Source organism: Meriones unguiculatus, chromosome 12 (assembly GCF_030254825.1).
Source record: "Meriones unguiculatus strain TT.TT164.6M chromosome 12, Bangor_MerUng_6.1, whole genome shotgun sequence".
NCBI lineage: Eukaryota > Metazoa > Chordata > Mammalia > Rodentia > Muridae > Meriones > Meriones unguiculatus.
Window position 1 is genome coordinate 99,490,708 of NC_083360.1, and position 21,455 is coordinate 99,512,162.

At 45.4% G+C, this 21,455-nt stretch overlaps 1 protein-coding gene across 2 annotated transcripts in view; it reads right to left on the reverse strand.

Annotated features, from left to right (window-relative positions):
• Positions 1-1,445: 1,445 nt before the first annotated feature.
• Positions 1,446-21,455, reverse strand: part of Sertad2 (SERTA domain containing 2) — a 107,438-nt gene continuing 87,428 nt past the window's right edge. For both annotated transcript variants that reach the window (XM_021648467.2, XM_021648466.2), the window contains exon 2: positions 1,446-6,644. In XM_021648467.2, the coding sequence (XP_021504142.1) occupies positions 5,690-6,640 (951 nt within the window). In that variant the 5' untranslated portion in view covers positions 6,641-6,644 and the 3' untranslated portion in view covers positions 1,446-5,689. The remainder of the gene's footprint in view (positions 6,645-21,455) is intronic.

The following is a 21,455-nucleotide window of genomic DNA, read 5'->3' on the forward strand; positions in this document are numbered from 1 at the left end:
TTTAGGGGCTGCGGCTGATCTTGTCCTTGTAAACCTGGAGGTCGAATGGCTTACCAAAGTTGCACCGCCAATAAACAGCAAATGCTAACCATCTCAGGTTTGAAAAAGAGACCGTGGTTTCCAGCTGCCTTGAGAGGTCTCCACTGAACCTCCCTGTCTGCCAGGGAGGGCTTCCAGGACAAGGACCCAACCCAGGCAGCCTCAACATGAGCAGCTATTTTTCTGGAGGTTAGAAATCCAAGATCAGGATGGGAGCAGGTTATTCCTGTGAAGGCTTTAAGGAAGGCTTCCTGCATCATCTCTAGTGGCTTGCTGGCCACCTCCACTATTCCTTAGTTTGAAGAAATACCGCCTCATCTCGGCCTGTCTTCCACAGCATCTCCGTGTCTGCACAGCTGCCGAGGCAAGCTTTCTAATCTCACTCATCTGTAAGACTGTTACTGAAGGAAGCACATTCTGGGGTCCTGGAACTTAACCTCTGCAGAGAACAATTCAACCTACGGCCCTCCCCGCACTCTCCATGTCCAGAGCCGACTTAATGGAATAGCTATTTTTCAGGTCTCTCATATCCACCTCTGTGGCCTCACCGGCTAGCAGCGACCCAGTTGTCAAGGAGTGTCTGGATATACCCACTCCAATTAGCCCCCGAGGATGGTAGGGTGGTCCAGACTAGCCTTAACACATGATACCGAAACAGGAAGATCAGTGACAAATGATAGCAGCAATAGTTGCGGGTGACAGAAGGTACGGGGTCAGAGAGCTGGAGAGACAGGAAGGTGTCAGGGGCAACAAAGAGGCTAGAATTGAGGCAAAGGCTTACTGTTTGCTTTTTGAGACAGGGTTTCTCTGTGCCACAGCCCTGGCTGTCCTGGAATTCTCTTTGTAGACAAGGTTGGCTTCAAACTCAGAGATCTGCCAGCTTCTGCCTCCCAAGTGCTGGGATTAGAGGTGTGTGTGCCTGGCTGGGGCAGTCTTACTGCCTGGGAGCTGAGCTAAACCTGAGAGGGAGGGGCCAAGTGGCCTATTGGAGAAGGCCAGGTCCCACAGAGAATGGCTGACAGAGAGAGGCCCAGTGCTGAGACAACAAGTTCCGGTAGCCCTAGAATTTCAATGGAAGCCCAACAGTTGGAAGAGATAGGGGCTAGCCACAAGTTTTCAAGTCCTGAGTGTGGGTGGGAGATCATCTCAGGTTAATAGTAAAAGCTCTGGAAAAATCCTGATAAAAATGATGTCTGGTGAGAGCTGGGTCAGAGAAGGAAAAGTGGGCCAAGAAGGGATGGAGAAGCGGGGGAGCAGGAGGGCACGGTGGTCTCGGAGACTAAGAAGGCTCGGGAGACCTACAGGACTTGCGTGGAGCACACTGGGGCTGCAGCCACCATGGTGGGACCAAACAGTGACAACACAAGCCTGCGGTACTCTCGTCAGAAGAAAACTGTAGACACGTCTCATCTTTTAACTGTTTATTGTATAATATAAAACTACAAAAGACTGCTCATTTCCATGTACATTTAATCTGTCCAATTGTTTAGAATACAGCCTGAATGAACCTACATTGAACACAGCCCTCTGGGTTCTGATGTGACATCTGTAATATTGCATAGAAAAGGCACAGCTCTCAGGTCTGTGGGGAAAGGTCACACCTCCTTCCAACAAAAAGCCCTCCTCAGATTCCATGCACCCAACATGTCCCCATGTACACTTTCAACACTTTAGTTGTACAGACAGACTACTCTTTTCTCCCAAATTCCCCAAAAGAAGTCCAAAATTTGTATTGGCTTTGTCTGCAAGAGCATTTGATCCTGGCTAACTTTTGAGAACCATGTAGACTCATTCTTGGAAGCACTGGAAACAATCAGGTACACAGGCAGTTGAACGCCCTGCTGGCATCCAGGTGCAGGGCAGCACAGCTAGGATGAGTCAGAGATGCTCTTTCTGCTACTTTCAGAGATGTAAAATAGTCCAATTTGTAAGAGCAAGGTTTCAAAATTAAGACAATTCACAGAGTAGAGGAACGGTTGCTGCACAAACAGTCTTTTTTTTTTTTTTATTTGTCTGTCATTTAAGAAGGCTGCCCTTGCAGTATTCATAATTCATTGTTTACTGCAAAGGCGGTAATAAATTTAAGCTTTAAAAATGATCCGTAAGTTGATACTTTGGCTCTTTGGAGCTTACGTCGTTGATTGACCTCAGGATGGTTGGGGCTATGGCAATAAAAAGCTCAATTGCTAAGAGCGGTGTGGGAGGCTGTGGCCACTTCTCACCCTTTGGTATGAAGGTGGGTGCCTGTGTGTTGCCCCTTCTGTCATCAAGTGAAAAGTGCTACTAAGAAAATTTTAAAAAATTATCAACCCTTTTATGCTTGATTTTCTTAAAAATTTGGAGGTATTAAAACATTCCTCATCCACACCTTTTGCATATTTTAAATAGACCCATATTGGAGATGACAGTAAAAATGAATGTGGACTGTGTATCTGATGAAAAGACAGGGTGGGGGCTGGCTTGGCCCCCCTTTTAATACAGATTTACATTCCTACAAGAAATACATTCCTACCATACATCCTGCACCATACCACCCAGATGTTATTAGAGTGCCACAGTAAAATAAATATATTCACACAGAAAAAAAAAGAATAAATAACTTATGGGGAAACCATTACTTGAAGTCTCTCAGGATCCTGTTCTCACCTTGTCAGGCCATTGCACATCACTGCCCATAACTAGCTCTTCAGGCCTGGGCACCGCAAGCTTCTGCCTGGCCATGCACGCCACAGACTGTCTTTGTGAAGGTGAGACACTCCTGTCAGGAAGTGCCTAGAAACACACCCCACACTCAAACTGGGACTCAGGCACCTCACTCCGGCTCCAGCGCTTCCCTGTTGGGACACTGCTTCACAAGAGTAGGACACAAAGATAGTCTTAACTCTTGATGGGCTTGCTCTCCCTGAAATGCGCCATTAGCTGGCCATGCATGTTTCAAGAATAAGTACTTGCCGGCGTTGCTGGAAGTGGGTGTTTTGGTTTTGAAGCCCAGCCTTACAAATGCACTAGAGTCAGAGAACCAAGTTTGGGCAATGTTTCTCTGTGCTTATTTGAACTGTTGCCCAACATATGGGATTGTTTAAACACACGATTTGCTAATCCAACAACAGTACAGTTGTTCTAAGTTACTGTAAATCAGTTTTTGACAATGGCAATCAACTGCTTTGTGCCATTCTCACTGGGAATAATCAACACTACTGTATATGCCCACGGATGCAGATGTGTGTGGCATGTGGCCAGTTCACAGGTCCTCCAGTTCTAAAACACAAAGCACGGGCAGACAGACCTGCTCTCTACAAGAAAGAAAAGTTCTTAGAGTGGACAGGCACAATGACACCTGGAGCATCTGCACAACCCTCACCTCTTCATATGGTCCCTGGTCCTACATCAAAGGAAACACACACGTGTAGCGGTGAGAGGTGTGTGCGGAGGTGCCTGAGGGAGAACACGTACAGATGGACCAGCTTCTTCTCACTGCTCTACAGAGCTGACAATCAGCCTTTCAAACATTCAAGTGGGGAAAGGGTAATAGAATATAAAAAGATATTAGTCACACCATACATACATCTTTTGCTTGGATGAGCAGCTCCTTCATCACACACACATTTGCTTGCCATGCGCATTATAAAAATAAAACTATCTATGGCTTGTTTAAAGTGCCATTTATAAACTTATCTTCTTAATTGGCCAGAAAGACCCAGTTTTATCCATGGCAAGAAGTGAGCAGAACTGGTGACTGTATACTGACAAATGACCAACAAAGACAACAAAAACAAAATCCCATAATTTAAAGTTTTTAAATAAATATAAACGTTCTATCTAAAGAAGCCATCTGCACACCAATATACGATGTAACCTGCACTCAGCAGCTGAAGTACCGCTGCAGGGAAGAAAAAGCTGAACCAGAAAGGCCACCTCAGCAACGGCCAGGATACGCTGAAACTATTACCACGGGCGGGGTGGGGAAGGATGACTGGAAATAATGAGCTGCTTAAGGGGCTGAGCGACAGGGGAGGGACAGAGACATGTACAGAAATTCCTGTCTATGTATTTGGGAATAACAACTCGGTGAAGTGTAGTTAAATTAGCAGTTAATTAAGGAAAGCGACCATACTGGACACCGTGCCATCAGGTGGCAGACTGAGGCTCTGGCCACAGATGTTGGGAGAATGCATCCCGGCTGGCTGAGGTGAGCAGAGCTCACTGTGGTGATCATGAAGATGCCATTTGCAGCTCTTAGCAACAGAGGGAACAAAAGCCCCAGGGAAAGGACACTGGGAAGGGCAGTTCTGCAACATGATGGATGCTTTCTGGAGAGTTTCTTCTTTATGAACCCTAAGCTCTAAAGCAGGGCTCAGCTCCATGAAGAGGTCAGTTGCTTGTTGTAAAATTTTGTTATGTAAAATTGTGGTCTCATCACAAAAGCTATGCCCAAAGGGAAAGACTTGGGTTTTCATTAAAAAAAATAAAATAAAATAAAAACAATGAAAAGAGCAAACTTGGCATAAATACAGTCTTTTTTTTTTTTTCTTTCTTTCTTTCTTTTTTTAATCCACCCCTACCTTGAGAAAGGGTTCTTACTGTATAGCTCTGGCTGGACTGGAACTCACAAAAATCCACTGCCCCTGCCTCCCAAGCGCTGGAATTACAGGGGTACGGCACCACAGCCGGCCATGAGTGATTCAGCCTCTGCTCAAAAGAGGGAGCTGAGGAGCCAGGCCACACCAACAGCCATCTCCTGGCCAACTGCTTAATGCGAGTTTGATGAGCACACAGGGCTCTAGCTTTGGGAGTCACGGTGCTGGCTGCCGGCAGGTGACTGTGCCAGGGGCTGGTGCTTGTGAAATTTGGGTGTCAGATCACCTGGCCCTTTATTAAAGCGCTGTGTGTATTTGCATTTGGGGGCATCAACTGCAGATGGATTTGATCCAATTTTCTCTTGCACCATACACATATAAAACATTACAACTCTATAAAAGTACAAGTACAACTTGTACATCTTACGTTTGCAGGAACTATGTGAGCAAATCCTATCAAAATAGCTATCTCATATGTATAAACAGCATTTGTTTTTAGAAAAACAATATCATAAACTGCAGAATCTGTACAAAAATATAAAATAAATTTGGGCAGCAGTTTTCTAAACAGCCATGTAAATGCAACACTTACGAGTAGTTAATGCCTCTAAAAAGGCTGAATTGCCAAGTCAACTTACATAGGGCAAAACGCCAGAAAAGGTACTGAGATTATCCAAATAATAGAGATATAGATTCTTTTTTTTTACCTCTTGCAATAAAACTTATAGAAAAAAATAGACAAATATGCACATGCAATTTACAGCTTTTCCAACTTAATCCCTTGTGCTTCACTTGAACTGTTCATGTTCACCTTTTAACATTAGCAACACAGTCTTCAAATGTCTTCTCTCCTACACCAGGGCAGTAGGTCTCTGAGGAACCTACCCAGAAGAGTGTATTAAAAGTGGTCATACTCAAATGAAGGCACTCCAACTCTGCTTGAAGAAAATACTAGTGTGATACTTTTGTAAAGTGTTCTTCTCTGAAAAAGGCAAGCAAGGGTACATGCACAGTGCGGAAAAAGTGTCTGTCAGGGTGGCCGGGGTGCTTGCGCAGTCACGGGGTCCCAGGTCTTAGGATCCAACAAGCACCTCCATGATGTGGTCTAGCTCTGTGAGATCCATTTTGAAAGGCTGACTTGGGGCGACAGGCTGATTGCTGTAGGGAGCTAGGGTCTTGAGGAGGTCATCAGCTGACACAGGGGCCATTTTTGAGGCTGTCCCCGATGCAGATGTGCAGGGGTCAAAATCATACATGGATGTGTCAATGTCAGCAAATAAGATGTCGTCCAGGGTCAAGTCTGTCAGGAAACCCGTGGACGTGGTTATTTCAAAATTCCCAGGCAGAGAGTCCATAAATCTTGAGTCATCGGTGCGGCTTTCCTGGGGCCCCTCAGGTTTTTGGGTGCTGGACTCGCTGGAGGGTCCTTTGGAGCCATCAGGTGCTGCAGCGGCCGCCGCGGCCTCCGTGGAGGTAGATGTGGGACAGAGCTCCTCGATCTCGTCCAAGGCGGAGGAGAAGCTGTCCTTTTCTGGTGGGAGGGCTGGAGAAGAGAGTCTGGTAGGAGCTGCAGGGTGCACAGCCTGCAAAGTGCAAAAAGTGTCATCGTCATCCTCTAGCAGGGAGGCAGGGGTGAGGCAGGCCTCCAAGGGTGTAGTGCTTCCTAGGTCACAAGGGTGAGCAGGAGCCGAGGCCAGGTGGGTGAAGGCAGGTGGGGCCTCCCGGTAGCTATCGCTCATCGAGTCACTGGGCTGGGAAGAGGGGCTGAATGCAGGCCTCAGGCTGCCTTCCTGCTTGAGTTCCTCCTGGATCCGCCTCAGCATGTTGTTAATTAAGACAGTCTTGTGCAAGCTGGGCTCTGTCAGGGGCCTGTGGTTATACAGTTTCATAAGGGAAATGTTGAAGATAGTCTGGCGCTGTAAGGTGTAAGACACCCTGGACGGACCATCGGAGGGGGACACGATTTTGCCTTCCAGCCCATCTTCATGCTCATCAAACTTCCGTTTTCCTCCTTTCCCCAACATATATCTACAAGGGAGAAGACAGGAAATAGCATGAATCGCACGAAGGCTAATTTTCCCCATGAGAATGCTGACTTGGGTTGGGCCTTGTCAGCCTAGTCTCTAACCAGAGTTACTGGGGAAGACCCTGTAGGCAGACAAGTAGGACATCTACCCTTGTGTGCCTGCAGAGCAATTTTTGCCACTAGGTAATCCTGGCCAATGCACTGTGTGAGTAATGCGTACAACATGACACGGGGAAGTTAGGAGTTACCATGGCAACCATGATTTTTACTTTCTCAGCTCATGTGCTTGCGTTCGCATGCCTAATGTTATCACACAGGTTCAATTTCCCTCCCCCAAATGGATGTATTTTTAAAGCTCAAGAACAGACAACGGCACGACCTCAACAGGCAGAGGTGTCATAGATTACAGCTCCAGCACAACTCAGACAATCGAAGGCATCAAGTTGGAGATGGGAGCACACATCATTTTGGTAGAACCGCGTGTGCTTTCAAAATGTTTTCTTCTTGCTCATTATGCACAAAGCCTTCCTTCCTGCCTCCGGTGCGCATGGCTGAAGCACTGTGCTAAGTGACCTCGGGGACTGAGCTGCCACTGCCTTTCATTCTAGACTAAGTGGTGGAATGCACGTTTCCCAGCCTGGGCTTCTGCATGGCTCCATTTCCCAGCACACACCTGTGTATGGATGTGGTTGCTCTCAAGGGAGCCCGGCTACTAGGCACTGGAGTCATGTCCTAACAGCCACCTACAGTGTGACTCCAGAGATCCCTGGGTATGTGAAAGATATAAGGGCTCTCCCCCAGACCTGGAGACTCTGGTCCCTTTGTGAGCACTGCTGTCTGGCTGGTGGCCCTTCCTAGTCCCCGCACTCACTCAATCACCGACTTTCAGAGCTTCTGCTATGGATAAAGCACGCAGGACCAGCCTTTGCCCACAACGTTTATTTGTTTTTGTTTTACCCTTCCAGGCAGGCTTTCAATATGAATTTTGGATTGCGTTACTGGATGGAACTCAAAATCCACACACCTCAGCCAACCAGGTGCTGGTTTACAGCCACACACCACTATGCCCAGCGCAAACCGGCTCTCCAGTTTCCAGCAGAGGGAAGAGCTCTCCTTCGGCTGTCCTGTGCAGTTCTCAGTAAGCCAGGACCACTGCTCACTCCTCTCTGTGAGTCTCAGCCCTGGACCCACGTGAGCCCTCTCCAAAGGCTTGGTAGTCACTCCATTTCTCCTCTCACTGCTTATAGCACCTCTTCATCCCTTCACTAATGCACACTCCACATCCTCAGTCCCAGGTGGGAAGGGTCACCACATGAATTTCCTCCTGTGTGGCACGGCACGAGCCTTTTAAATTTCAAACCTGATCCTAAGGGAAGGAACTGATACCCTTCACTGAAGTTCCCTTCAATACTCTGTTTAAAGGAAAGCCATGTTGTCCACCCCACAAAGCAGACATACAGGAGGTGAGTCTGGCGCATGACGAATGCCTGACTTCTGCTGCAGCCTATCCATGCCAGCTTCTGAAGAATGTGGAATTACTTGTATGAAATCGTAAGCATTAACAAGGTGGGTATCAATCGTAAGGACCCAAGACCAGTCTTGTGAGCAGCATAGTTGTTCTGTGAGACAGGAGGGTCTATAATCAACGGGCTTCTCTCTCGCCTCTCAGTGCTCCTACTGTTCAGTGGGCCTCAATTTAGGTCTACTCAGCATCAGACATTTCCTATTTGGAGTATCTGTACTTGTTAAAACTTGATAAAGTGAGAGAAGTAGGTTTTGTTTTGCTTTGTTTTGTTTTTGAGACAGGGTTTCTCTGTATAGCCCTGGCTGTCCTGGACTTGCTTTGGAGACTAGGCTGGCCTCTGCCTCCCTGAGTGCTAGTATTATAGGCGTGTGACACTGCGCCCAGCTGAGAAGAGGTAGTTTTATTTCACTCTGCAAAACACAATACATCAGAAGCATTACCAGACACTGGATTTTGAAGAGATACACAATTACGTGTGTATCTGCTTACAATTTGAGCATATATACTCCCAGGGGGAAAAATGTTTCTTTGGCTGAAGAGCTTGTAAGTGCGTTTAATTTGCACACAATATTATCTGATCTATGCTATGTTATCCTGTGATCAGGCCACTTAAATGTAAGTTCACAAATATGTACATGCACACCCTAGACCAGCATTTCTCACACTATGGTCCACAGGTGGGGCTGGCCTGTGAACTAGTACCCATTCAGATGAGGTCAGCAAAGACACTGGATTACTTAGGGAGTTTTACGGCAAAACTGAAAAGTAACTGTTAGGTCTGCAAATCTAATCCTAACAAGCCCAGCTTTTACAGGAGCTCTTTCTCATTCTTTAACTTTATTTTTCAAATAATTGTGGGTTTTTTTGTTTGTTTGTTTACTGAAATTCACAAAGGACTGGTGTGATATCAAGACAACCTATCAACACAGAAGTTTGAGAAACACTAACATACAGCTAAAATCAAATAAAAAAACATATCGCCACTTAACACTTCTACTGATTTTCTAAACAAAGATAACCTTAGGTGACACCAGAGTGACTTCCAGTCACTAATGTAGCACTGAGAAAAGGCTTGTCACCAGAGTGAAATGGTATCTCCTACAGTTTCTGTTGTCTCCTCCCCCCCCTTTTTTTCTTTCTCTCCATGTATTTTTTTTTTTTTAAATGAGATCTCTGCTGACTGGTCTAAACCTCTAGACCTAGTAATCTGCCTTTCCTAGCCTCTTAAGTCGCTGAGTTACAGAAATGCACCACCATAGTACTTTTTCAATAACATACTTCTTTTGAAAAGAATTTAAAATTAATTATTATGCTGGATGAAGTGGTACATGCCTTTGATCTCAGCACTCAGCGAGTCAGATGTGGGCAGATCTGTGAGTTGCTGGCTAGCCAGGGCTCCTTGGTGAGACCGTGAGTTGTGTGTGTGTGTGTGTGTGTCTGTGTATGTGCATATGTGGAGGAGGGGATAACCTGGTGAACTGAGTTCTATCTTGCCACCATGGCTCTCTCAGAAAGTACTCCTGTGCCTTCTTGTTGGCTTAATAACACATTTCTTTTGGAAATAATTGCCACTTCCACAGAAGTGATCACACCTAAGGGCTGGAGAGATGACTCAGGGTTAAGAGCACTTGTTACTGCTGAGACCCAGGGTTCAGCTCCTAGCACCTCCATGGTGACACACTTCCTGGCATTCAGCGGAAGTCCCACAGCTGGCAACATATGTGGAGAGAACTTCAGACACTCCAACATGAGTAGCAGCTAACTTACAACCAGAATGAGCCATCTGGTCAGAGCTGCATGCTCACCCCGTGGTTCAGGAAAACCTGTGGAGAGGTTTCCGTAATGCTGCCTGGAATTGGAGGGTGCAGAGCCCCTGTAAGCAAAGTCTAGCAACAGGACTAGGTAGACAAGTTGAATACTGGGTCTTCTTCATGTGTGTAAATAGGAACCTTTGACTTACTTTCATTTTTTCTGTTTTCTGTTGAAGCAAACAAAATTGGCTCCACACACCTAATGAGATTGCAAAATGCACACAATGTAGTTAAGTCATAAAGAAAAATAGAAATGCAACAAAGCCAAAATGAAGAGTCCCATAACTCTGGTTAACACAAGGTAAGAGCCTTGCAACAGTCCTTTCACTCACAGGGCTTTGTATAACCAGGACCTCCTTAAACACAACATGATGCAAAGGTAAGGCACGCACTCACGCATGCACGCCCTCAAGAACTAGGCAGCACGCAGCCGGGCGCATGGTCCTTTCTGGCCACTGCGCCTGGCTAAGGCCAGACTAGGCCAGGGTAGCCAGCTCCTCAGAAGCCTTTTTCAGACACTCTGAAAAAATAACAATGCTTTTTAAGTGCTGTTGGAGAGGCACGTGACCTCTCAAAGGCCTCACAAGGGGGCAGCCTGCAGAAGCAGTAGCCAGAGCTCATTAAGGGATTCCTGGGTGAAGGGCTCCAGAGTCACGGCCCTCTAGAGACTGCTTCCCGGGCTCCCTGGGCTTCAGGGTTTCATGCTGTCAGAGATCGCAAAGACCCAAATCCAAGAGCCAAATCTTCTAGTCAAAGACACAAAGAGCTGCCAGGGGTCAAGGCTAGAGGCACCTACAGGGTAATCAGGTGCGCGGCTCCTTCCTTTTCTCCCATTACCCAGGCCTAAACACTCTCAACACTGCTCTTCTACTGAACATCCGTTGACTCCTCTGTAAGGCTGAGATAAAATGTGGACCCTTCCAAATTGTTAGGAGCAAATTCCTGACATTCTGCACTCAAATCGAGGCCTGGGCTCAAACTCAGCCTCTCTCATGCTGGGCATGTGCTCAGACACTGAGCTACGCCCTCAACCCAGTCAGTACTTTGTAAGATTGATGAGGCACACTAAAATTTAAAAAAAGAAAAGAACAAATACACTGGTAAGAGAGCAAACAGAAATGACCTGTGTGTGCACCAGACTTGGCCTCTAACGTGCAGCTTCTCACCCAGAAAGAACCCTAAGGCCCAAAGCTACGTTCTGCTTAATTAACCCCAGCACCAGGAGGCAGGAGCAAGTGCACCTAGGTCTCAAATAACAACAACAAACAGCAACAGAAAAAGGACTATGTTTTGTTGAGGCCGATGTCCCAAAGTAACAAGTGTCAGTACAACTTTCCTCAAAGGACGAAGGTCTAGACTCTAGAGGGTCAGAAAACTCTCACCTGCTACCCTGCTACCCAGGGCCCATCATTCCAGCTCCTCCATAACTTGCTCGGCAGGGATGCGAGAGACCTCTGCAACAGGCCTTGTGGTCCCATTTGCATGCCTGTCAGCTACCTCCAGACTCAAGGCCCCCAGAGGCACAAGACAGCCTTCTTCACCTCAGGACTCTCCGTTTAGGGGCCCTTCCTGACATCAACATAGTCCTCAATAAGTGAACAGTACGTGGAACAAATGAAAAGAAAGGTCTGTGTGTGGACATCTGTGACTAGAGCCTATCAGGGAAAAACAATGGACCTGAGAGCAGAGTGGGACCGAGCTCTAGCCTGCAGACCCCACTTGTGACCCCCTCACATTTACCCTCCCTCCCACTGAGGTGAATACCAGCTGTGGGCCTCCACAGGTGCTGGAGTTTCCAGGTGAGGCTGGACTGAGGCTCTCTGAGGAGCAGTTTCCTCTGGTCCTCACCAGGCCACCGTGTGTGTGTGTGTGTGTGTGTGTGTGTGTGTGTGTGTGTGTGTGCCATCTCTTAGAAGAGGAAATGCAGATCATGGGTCAGTTGTCCACAGAAAGTGCTGATGATGGTTTTTGTCCTTGCTTAAACACACACACACACACACACACACACTTTTAACCTCTGAACAATCTCTTCAGGCCCATCACATGGCTTTTCAAAAGTCAATTGCAGTGCCAAACTAAACCATGAGGTCTTCAGGTGGACCAAAGAAGTTACAAGCGGGGCTTGTAGCTCTTGGGGAGCTGGCCACATACTCTGACACATTCCTTATTTCCCTGCACAGGACCAACTCATGTGACTACAGGTGCTGACCCCTGCCCCAGGCCTCTATACCAACTTACTACATTGCATTATTTTTTTATTGTGTACGGATATTTTTGCCTGCATGTGGGTCTGTGCACCATGTGCCTGCCAGGTGCCCAGGAATGCCCAGAAGAGAACATTAGATCCCTTGGAACTAGAATTATGGACAGCTGTGAACCACCATGTGAGTGCTGGAAACTGAACCCAGGTCCTTTAGGAGAGTAACCAGTGTTCTTCAGTGATTTCTTTTTTCTTTTTTAAAGATTTATTTATTATGTATACAATGTTCAGTCTGCATGTACACCAGAAGAGGGCACCAGATCTCATTAGAGATGGTCATGAGCCACCGTGTGGTTGATGGGAATTGAACTAAAGACCTCTGGAAGAGCAGCCAGTGCTCTTAACCTCTGAGTCATCCCTCTAGCCCCAGGACCCCAAATTTACAACTTTTGAAGAAAAAAGGGAGTCAAGGGGAAAGAGAAGGTTCCCACAAGAACGTCAGAGACTTCTCATCTGCTTCTGGTGCTGCCAGAGCTTTAGGCTCTTGACTTGGAAACCATTTCTCTTGGGTCAGTGGTAGGGAAAGGATGCTCCTAACTCAGCCGCAGAGACGGTGGAGATGGCAGGAGAGGCCTGGTAAGGGGAGATTCCTCTGGCAAGAGAATACAATCTCTACCGTAGTAGAGTGGGACCTAATATCCCGTTGTGTCTGGCCAATCACCAGGTCCAGGGACTACTACTAGGAAGGTTAACTCACACCTTTAATACCAACACTGTCTTGTCTACATAGGTAGTTCCTGGCTGGCCAGGGTTACTTGCCTGTTGAGACCCTGTCTAAAACAAATGAACAGCCAAAGATATAGATAGAATTTTTTTTTTTTTTAATGAGATACTGCACTTTTCTTTGCCATTCCCTTCCCCCTAGCCTAGTCCTGGCCACCATGAGGTCACTGGGTCTGCCACCATTTCTGAGGCCCAAGGCAGAAAGGCAGAAAGGTACTTCCTCCCCACCCCCTTCTCTTCCATTCTCCTCCTGTGGGTAGCTGCTGACATTTACAGCTTTTCTGCACTTAAACTATTAAGTGTCCCTGAGCTTCTGGCCAACTCATTCTTACATTCTTTTACTAATGAGTCTAAGACCCCACGGCTGGGGAGGGGGAAACACTCCTATTAAAGTTGGACAAGAAATTGTTCAAAAACAACTTTTAAAACAGAATCCTCTCAGTTCCTCGTCTTCACTGGCCTTTGAGGTGAGCTTCTGTCTCCAGCAGAAAACTTCTACAGCCTGGCCTTCCCTGCAGTGTGTCAGTGTTGTGATGGCAGCAGCTGGCAGTGAGGAAACGTCCCATCCTGCTTCAATGGGAAACCACACTCACCGGCTTCGACAGCACCCCACAGCTAACATGCTACCCATCCCTGAAGAACACGCCACACTAAGAGACCTTCTAACACCCTGCTTCCCTTCAAGGCACAACAAAGCAGCCAGAACAAAAAGAGCTCCCTGCTAGGCGAGTGGTGGTCAGGGAAGCTGGCAGAGTCAGACCAGCTCCAGGTCCTGGGCTGTGGTTAGGCGTGGGGGGGGGGGGTCCATGATGGGTGGGACTGGCATCCAGCAGTCTTCAGACACCAGTGACAGCCCCTAGCCCGGGGGGGGGGGGCAAAGGCAACAGTGACAACAGTTCAACAGGGAAAGAGGCTCTGCCACTCACAGCAAGAGAAAGACAACAGCACCCCCACCCTCTCCGCCCATGCTAGTGACAAACTGATGCCGCCGGGATCCGGAAGATCTTATTTTTAAACTAAAGCCTACCCAGGGCTTCAGGTCTCTGCAGTAACATCCATGCTAATTGGTAAGTAAGACAAAGCCTCCCTAACAAATCAGCGAAGTAATTATAAAGCCACTCACTAGATCAGCCAGTTCCCCCGTGCTCGCTCGGGCTGCTGTAAGCCGACACCCGCCCGAGTCCCGTAGGCCAGCCCTGCCCACCCAGCCCGCTGGCTGCAAGCTCCCAGGCCTCCTGAGGGTTGCCACAGGCCAGGACCTAAGCTGAACTGGCCAGGAGGCCAGCCTCCATGCACATTTAGACAACTTTACCATGTGGGGTTGCTTTCTAATGTCCACATTTTAACAAATTTTAGCTTTCCTCTTAGGATTCTCATGTCTCTGTTAAATTGGACACAATTTCCAATGCTGGTTTATCAAATATAATCTTTTCACCTGAAAACAAATGGAATTTTATCAGGTGACAAGCAATTACACTGAGTAAACAAGAGTCAAATTCTAGGAGTGAATGCTTCTTTAGAATAAAGAAAAGAGATATGGCAGAATAAAGTATGCTTTGTTGGTAAAAATCTGGAAAGCAAAAATGGCTTTTAGAACATGTCAATAGTAGAACATGTTTCTGATGCCCTGACTCACTGGTTTTCTGCCCCCTGGAAATTTTAGGTTGCTACGCCAACCCTAGTGAACGGAGGGTACCAGTTATCTTCTAAGAATGAGGACCCTAACAATTCCTCTATTTCACCCAATAATTCTGGCCAAAGGCAACTTCTGAACTTACAGTTTCATAGACACACACCCAACATAATTTCAGGCCTCAGTTTGACTAGAAAAAACTCCAGAAGCAACAACAACAGCAACAGCAACAACAACAACAACAAAACGGTCATGTAGATAAAGCAAATCAACAGTGTTGACACCTTCAGTGCTGATAAGGAGCACAGCACTGTACTTTGACTTCTAAGTCTGTCTGGAATTTTCCATACAATACATCGGTACATGTTAAAAATAAAAACTCTACAAGTAAAAAAAAAAAAAATTAAATAAGCACACCAAATTTCTTATATGAAAATTACACTAATTCTATTGGCAGGTTTGCCCAGATGAATGTTTTATGTAAACAAGCATGCCCAAGGCAAACTGGAATCCTATAAATGCTGACAGACAGCACCACATCCACCCACAAGGGGGCGCCACAGAGCAGTAAGGAACCTTCCACCTCCATCTCAGTTCCTACCTACACATTTCTCCAAGAATTTCTATTTCCAAATTCCATCTCCTATTCAGGTGTCCTCGGCAAGCTAAAAGCCTTGCCAAGCCCAAACTAAATTATATTATGCAATGGTTTAACCTTTTATTGCCTATATATAAGTAACATCAGTGTTTCAAAAACCATGATTAGGATCCCTGGAGGATTACTGAAGTCAGAACAAACACAAAAACAAGCATGAATCCAAGTCATGAAGTGTGGACTAGGAAGAGGCAACAGTTCAGATTTCTAGTGGGCTTCTGAGGTTGGCTTCCAACCACACAAAAAATCTTCCACATTTACAACTAAGAATTTTATAGTAGAGCCACTTTCAATAATGCCATTGCATCTTAATCACAGAAAATTAGTTCCACAGACACACTTGAACAGACAATGGTCCAGGTAGTTGTTGGAGAAAACCCTTCACCAGGAGCATGGAGCAGAAGCCATTTAACTGCAAAGTGTAATGCAGTTAACTCAGGTCACACTGAGGCAAGGTACTTTGTGATAGTTGGGATTCTCTCCAGAGTACAAACTCAGGGGCGTGTTCAGTAATAATGCTCCTAACAGACGAACTAGTCTCTTTCTTCCAACCGAAAACCAGTACTCAGAACCATATATATTATAATTATTCACACCATAAAGCTTCTTCATAATCATTTGGTATCCAGGGGACATCTTCAGCATCCCAAGTCTAGCATCTCATGGCATTAAGGAACCCTCAGCTTTGACTTTCCCCATAGGACAGCATGCCAGGGAAGCTGATCCAACTCTGCACCCTCCCCCATTCCCAGGCACAATGAAAATATTTTTTTTCTCCTGTATTTATAATTGCTTAGATGGGATTCTGGTTTCAATCCTCTTGTAGCATCTTTTCCCCAAAGATACCTTGTTTTTCCCTCACATAAGTGATCCTTAATAACAATGTCAAGGGAAAATTAAAAAAACCTGAGTAGAAACCAAACGATTTGTCAAAAAGCATGTAGAAAAAAAAAAAAAAAAGTGACCAGGTGTATAAAACAGCCACATCAACACAATAAATAACTTTACAGCCAATTCAGTGAAAATTAAAACTCTATGTTAGTAAAAACCAAAGGTTGCTTTCCAGGTTAGCTAACTACCTTATCATTAAACAACACTGAATAACAGAACCTAAAAATGCAACCTCAAGAAATGGTTTTCATAGGACTGTTTCTTAAGAGTTGAAAGATTAAACTGGGAGAATAGAGGATGAATGAGGCCATGCAAGTATCCTACCTATTCAGAATATTTACTGTAATTGCTTTACAAATTAGGTTGACAGGAGCTAGAGAGACGGCTCAGCAGTTAAGAGCACTAGATGCTCTTCCGGAGGCCCTGGGTTTGATTCTCAGCACCCATACAGTGGCTCACAACTATCTGTGAATCCAGTTCCAGGGAATCTGACATTATCTTCTGGCCTCTTTGGGTACTCGGTATCCATGTGGTACACAGACATACACACAAGCAAAACACCCGTACACATAAAATAACGAAATCACTTCAAATGGAAGAATTAGGTTGGTAAGGTTTTACAAAGACAATTTAAATTTTGTATCATATACTTGAATAGTTCACTCAGTACAAAAAGGTAATGAAAATACAAACTAAGCTGGGTGATGGTGGTGGTGCATGGATTTAATCACAGCACTTGAGAGGCAGATGCAGGAGGATCTCTGTGAGTTCGAGGCCAGCCTGGACTACAAAGAGAGTTCAGGACAGCCAGGACTGTTACACAGAAACCCTGCCTCTAAAAACAAAACAAAACAAAGGAAGTGAAAGAAAGAAAATACAAACTAAAAGGTAGTGAATACTTTGTAGATATAGTGGCCATCAATACAGTAGTCATTTTTTTTTCCAGGCTGTTTTGAGATAAAAAAAAAAAAAACTCCACCCCAGGACCTTGGATATTCATAATAACTTAACTGAATTTTAAGCAAAGCCATTTAGCTAAATACAATCAAAATAATCAAGGTGTCATATGCCATATTAAGTGTAGGAAATATTTATTTCTAAAGAAAATACTTGAGAGGCTAGAGAGATGGCTTAGCAGTAAAGAGGCTGACTGCTTTTCCAGATGACAGAGGTTCAATTCCCAGCACCCATATAGCATCTCACAACCATCTATAACTCCAAGTTCTGACACCCAGATATACATGCAGGCAGAACACCAATGCACGTAAGTAAAAATAAATTAACAATTTAAAGAAAATACTTAACATCACACACACACACACACACACACACACACAAATCACTTAATAGTTTGTCTAGGGTCCAGGGGTAGAACACTTTCCTGGCATGCCTAAGTTCTATCCCCAGCACTGAGGAAGAGTGACAAACACATACAATTTCAGAAAAGCTCACCAGACATCTCACCAGCACTGAGAGTAAAAAAAAAATCTGCTGAAGTCACAGTACCCAAAATTTGCCAGATAGGCTTCTAGGAAAGTAAAGAAAGACCCAAAGACAAAGAAAGACATATGTAAGCACAAAATGTTGCAAATGTCCTCTTCAAAAAGCAAGAGGATTCTGAAGAGCTAGTGTGACACAGCTCCCACCTGAATGCTAGGATTGCACGCAAACCTGTTCTGGGTGCAGGGGCGACCTTGGGACTTTCCGATTCTCTGCGCCTATCTTGGGCAATGCCTCTCCACACGGGGCGGGGTGCTCCAGCACTTTACTCCAGGTTCGGGAGCAGCATGGGCTGAGGTGATAAGCAGCCAGAGGAGAGCAAAGGGCTGAAAGGCAGAGCTGCAGGAGGACTTTCACTGTGTTCTGTGTGTACTCTACTGAGCCCATCCGGTTGAGAGAGCCCACTGCAGGCACAAGAATGAGTCAGAGTCAGAATCCCTTTGCCTTCACTATTCTAAGTAAAACCTTAGGAGAGAGAGGAAAAAAAAAAGTGTGGTTTAGTGGCTTCTATTCAGTTAGTCACTTATGAAGAGTTTTAAAGGTAAAAAAGAAAAGCTTAGATAAATTAGGAAACCGGCAAAACTACAGGGTTTTGTTTTTTGGGTGGTTTTGTTTTGTTTGCAAAGACAACGGTAGTATTGCAGATGCTGAGTTAAGAACTCGAGTTTGCTGCTACTTGGAGTTACTGGAGAAACAAAGCTGCCTTTGGGCACCTTAAACTAGTCAGACTGGCTGTAGCAGTTGCACAGCCTGCTGCTGTGTCCTCCGCCCTCTCCCTCCAGCCCCCACCCCCACGGACCCACAGTTCAGTCCACTCTGGAGGCACCAGCCCCACCTCACTCGTCCCTGTGGCCGCCATCCCTGCTGGCAGGCAAGGCCAGCTCCACACGGCAGTACTGGGAGGGAGAGGTCCGGCAACTCCATTCTGAACTGAACGCTGACTGCCATGCGGGCAGAATGCAGCTTAGGCGACAGATTTCTAAGACAGATCTATAAAGCTGTGGGGCTTCCTTGCAATATACCATGTGCTTTCGGCTGAGTTCAGACGGGCAGAGGATCCCAAGAGGAAAACAAATGAGTCTTGCCAGCTTGTAGGACCCTCAGACTACTAACAGCCAGGTTTCCAGAAGCAAGTTTGTAGGGTCCAAGAACGTATTCGTTTTGTCCTATTAAAAATCATGTATTTAAAAAGATACATTGCTGTTTTTATCTTGAAATGTAATTTATACATTTTCAAAGAAAATTTTTAGACAGCCAAACATGTTTTTGTCTCATGATCTTGGGGGGGGGGGGGCGCACCAACAAAGAGTCTATTTACTACCCAGAATAGGAATGCCGTCTTATTAGGCTGACATATGCCATTCACAGATTCATACAAAGGATGAACTGCTAGGCAGTGCTAATGGAGAAAGACACAGCTTCACACAATGAGTGATGGACGCTCCGGGAACAGTTTTGTTCAGAAGGGTTTCCCAGTATCTGTGCAGGAAAGAACTTAGCCTTCAATACTAACTACATTGGCTATTTAAGACAACATTTTTTTTTTTCCTTTAAAAAGCAACCCAAGTTTGGTCAGTCATTTCTTTCCAAAATATTAAAATCTAATTAAATACCCAGGCACTTGTTAAACAAAAGTCACACACAGCCTGTTAAGTTTCTACCAAATGTTTAATAAGTACTTATTAGCGACAAGGTAGAAAATGCATTACTTGTGCACAAACAATGGCCACAGCACTTTTAAACCTTCAAGTGTTTCTAATCAGAATTAACCAATAGCTCAGATGGTAAAGGCACTTGCCACTCAAGCATGGAGACCAGAGTTCAATCCCCAGAGCCCATGGAAAAGCTGGATTGCAAACTGATTCCACAAAGTTGTCCTCTGACCCTACATAAATCTCCCCCATATACACACACTAAACTTACAACAAAAAACAAAAAACCTACTAGGAAGATGTCTGACAGGCCATTTTCACTTAAACTGAAGCTTGCCCTCTGGTATCTTTAGCACAGGTGTGATCTTTGGACTCAACCATCAAATACACCCCCACCTCCTGCAGCTAGAGCGCTCTCTCTATAATACCCAAAGACAATAAAGAAAAATATCCACAACTGCTAAGTTTAGGACATATTCTAAGTATACTAAGTTCACCCTTCTCAACACTGCACTTAGCTGTCTGTAAATTATAGTGGCTAAGCAGTCTTCATTTTGGAAACATAAATAAAATTAGAACAAATCTCATACTTTGGCTGGGTGGTGGTGGCACACACCTTTGATAGCAACACTTGAGAGGTACAGGTAGGCAGACCTCTGAGCTTGAGGCCACCCTGGTCTACAGAGTGAGTTCCAGGACAACTGGGGCTACACAGAGAAACTGTCTCAAATTTCTAAAAACAAAAACCCTTATACTTTTACTCTAGTGTTTTTTAATAAGAAACCACAGCAAAACAAACCTGTAAAAATGAAGCTTTTCCCTTTCTTAGCTTCTAGAGTGTAACATATTTTAAGTAAGGACACTCTTGAACCATGTAACTTTTATTTTGCCATGCCAGTACTGTTTAAAATAGTGGCAGCCATAAATATCAGCCATTACAAGTAAATTTAAGTGACTTAAAAACAGAAAACTCCATGTTGTTTACTATGCTCATTGATAATAATTTAATCTTAGTAACTGGGTAAAATTTGCATTTCTGTTCCTTAATTAAAATTTTAGGATAACTCAGCAACGAGAGTGGAAAGATTCTCTAAATCTGAGTCAAAACTCTTCTCGGTTCTTTACCAGAAGATGGTCTGAGCAGCTGTTACCTACAAGTCCGTGACACTTGCCTGACAGTAAAAACTGTTCCTAGGACACCTCCTGCCACCCAGGGGATTGTCATAAAATGTGAGTCCCCTCCCCTACCTGTTGAAAGAAAGTAAGGAACAGAGTTGAGTGGAGAGGGGGAGGGGAAGCTCTCAAGTTCATTTCCCAAGATTTCTGACCTGAGTGCACACATGGCTGGACTATTTTATTTGGAGAGGAAAGACACCTTAAAGAACATCTAACCTGTGCACAACACACACACTCGCTGGCCAGAACATACTGTGTAGACCACGCTGGTCTTGAACCCCTCCAGATCTACCAGTGCTGGGAGGAAAGGCTTGCACCACCACATCCAGGCTCTCCTACACGAAGACACATTTATCAAGTTTTACAAAGTTGTCAGCAAAGGAAGGATCCACAAATATTCTCGCTCATGCCAGAGTTGGGGTCTTAGTATCTTCACCCTCAAATCGGAATACAGGATTTGATAGGGGTGGGGTGGGGTGGGGAAGGAGCCACTAGGTGAGGTCAGCAACTCCCCCACGGCAGAACCCGGGGCTCTCCAGCGCTCTCCAGTGTGGAGACCTCCAGGGCTTAAGCGGGCCCCGGCCCACCTCTCTCCTGTCAGTAACAAAAACTACAAAAAGCAATTTTGAACAGTTAGGGCCTTGAAAACCCTAATGGTGACTACGACTTCCAGGCTCTTTACAAGGGTTCTGAACACTCCTTAACCTATACTGGGAAATCAAGAGCATGTTTCAAGAACAAAGCTTGAAAACATGAAAACCCTGACTCTCCCGTAGGGTTTGACCAACTCTACTCAAGTGAAAGCTGATTCTGAGGATGAGCGTCTTAACCTGCTGACTGCCCTTCTCTAGTCAGTGCCTGTAAAACCGACTCTCCACTCCTCAGACTACCTAGATGTAAGCAAAAAGTTATTCTAAAATAGACCTTCTTAGCCCTTTGCGAAACTTAAACACTCAACTCTCAACTCTATTCCTTGCTACTATTTCT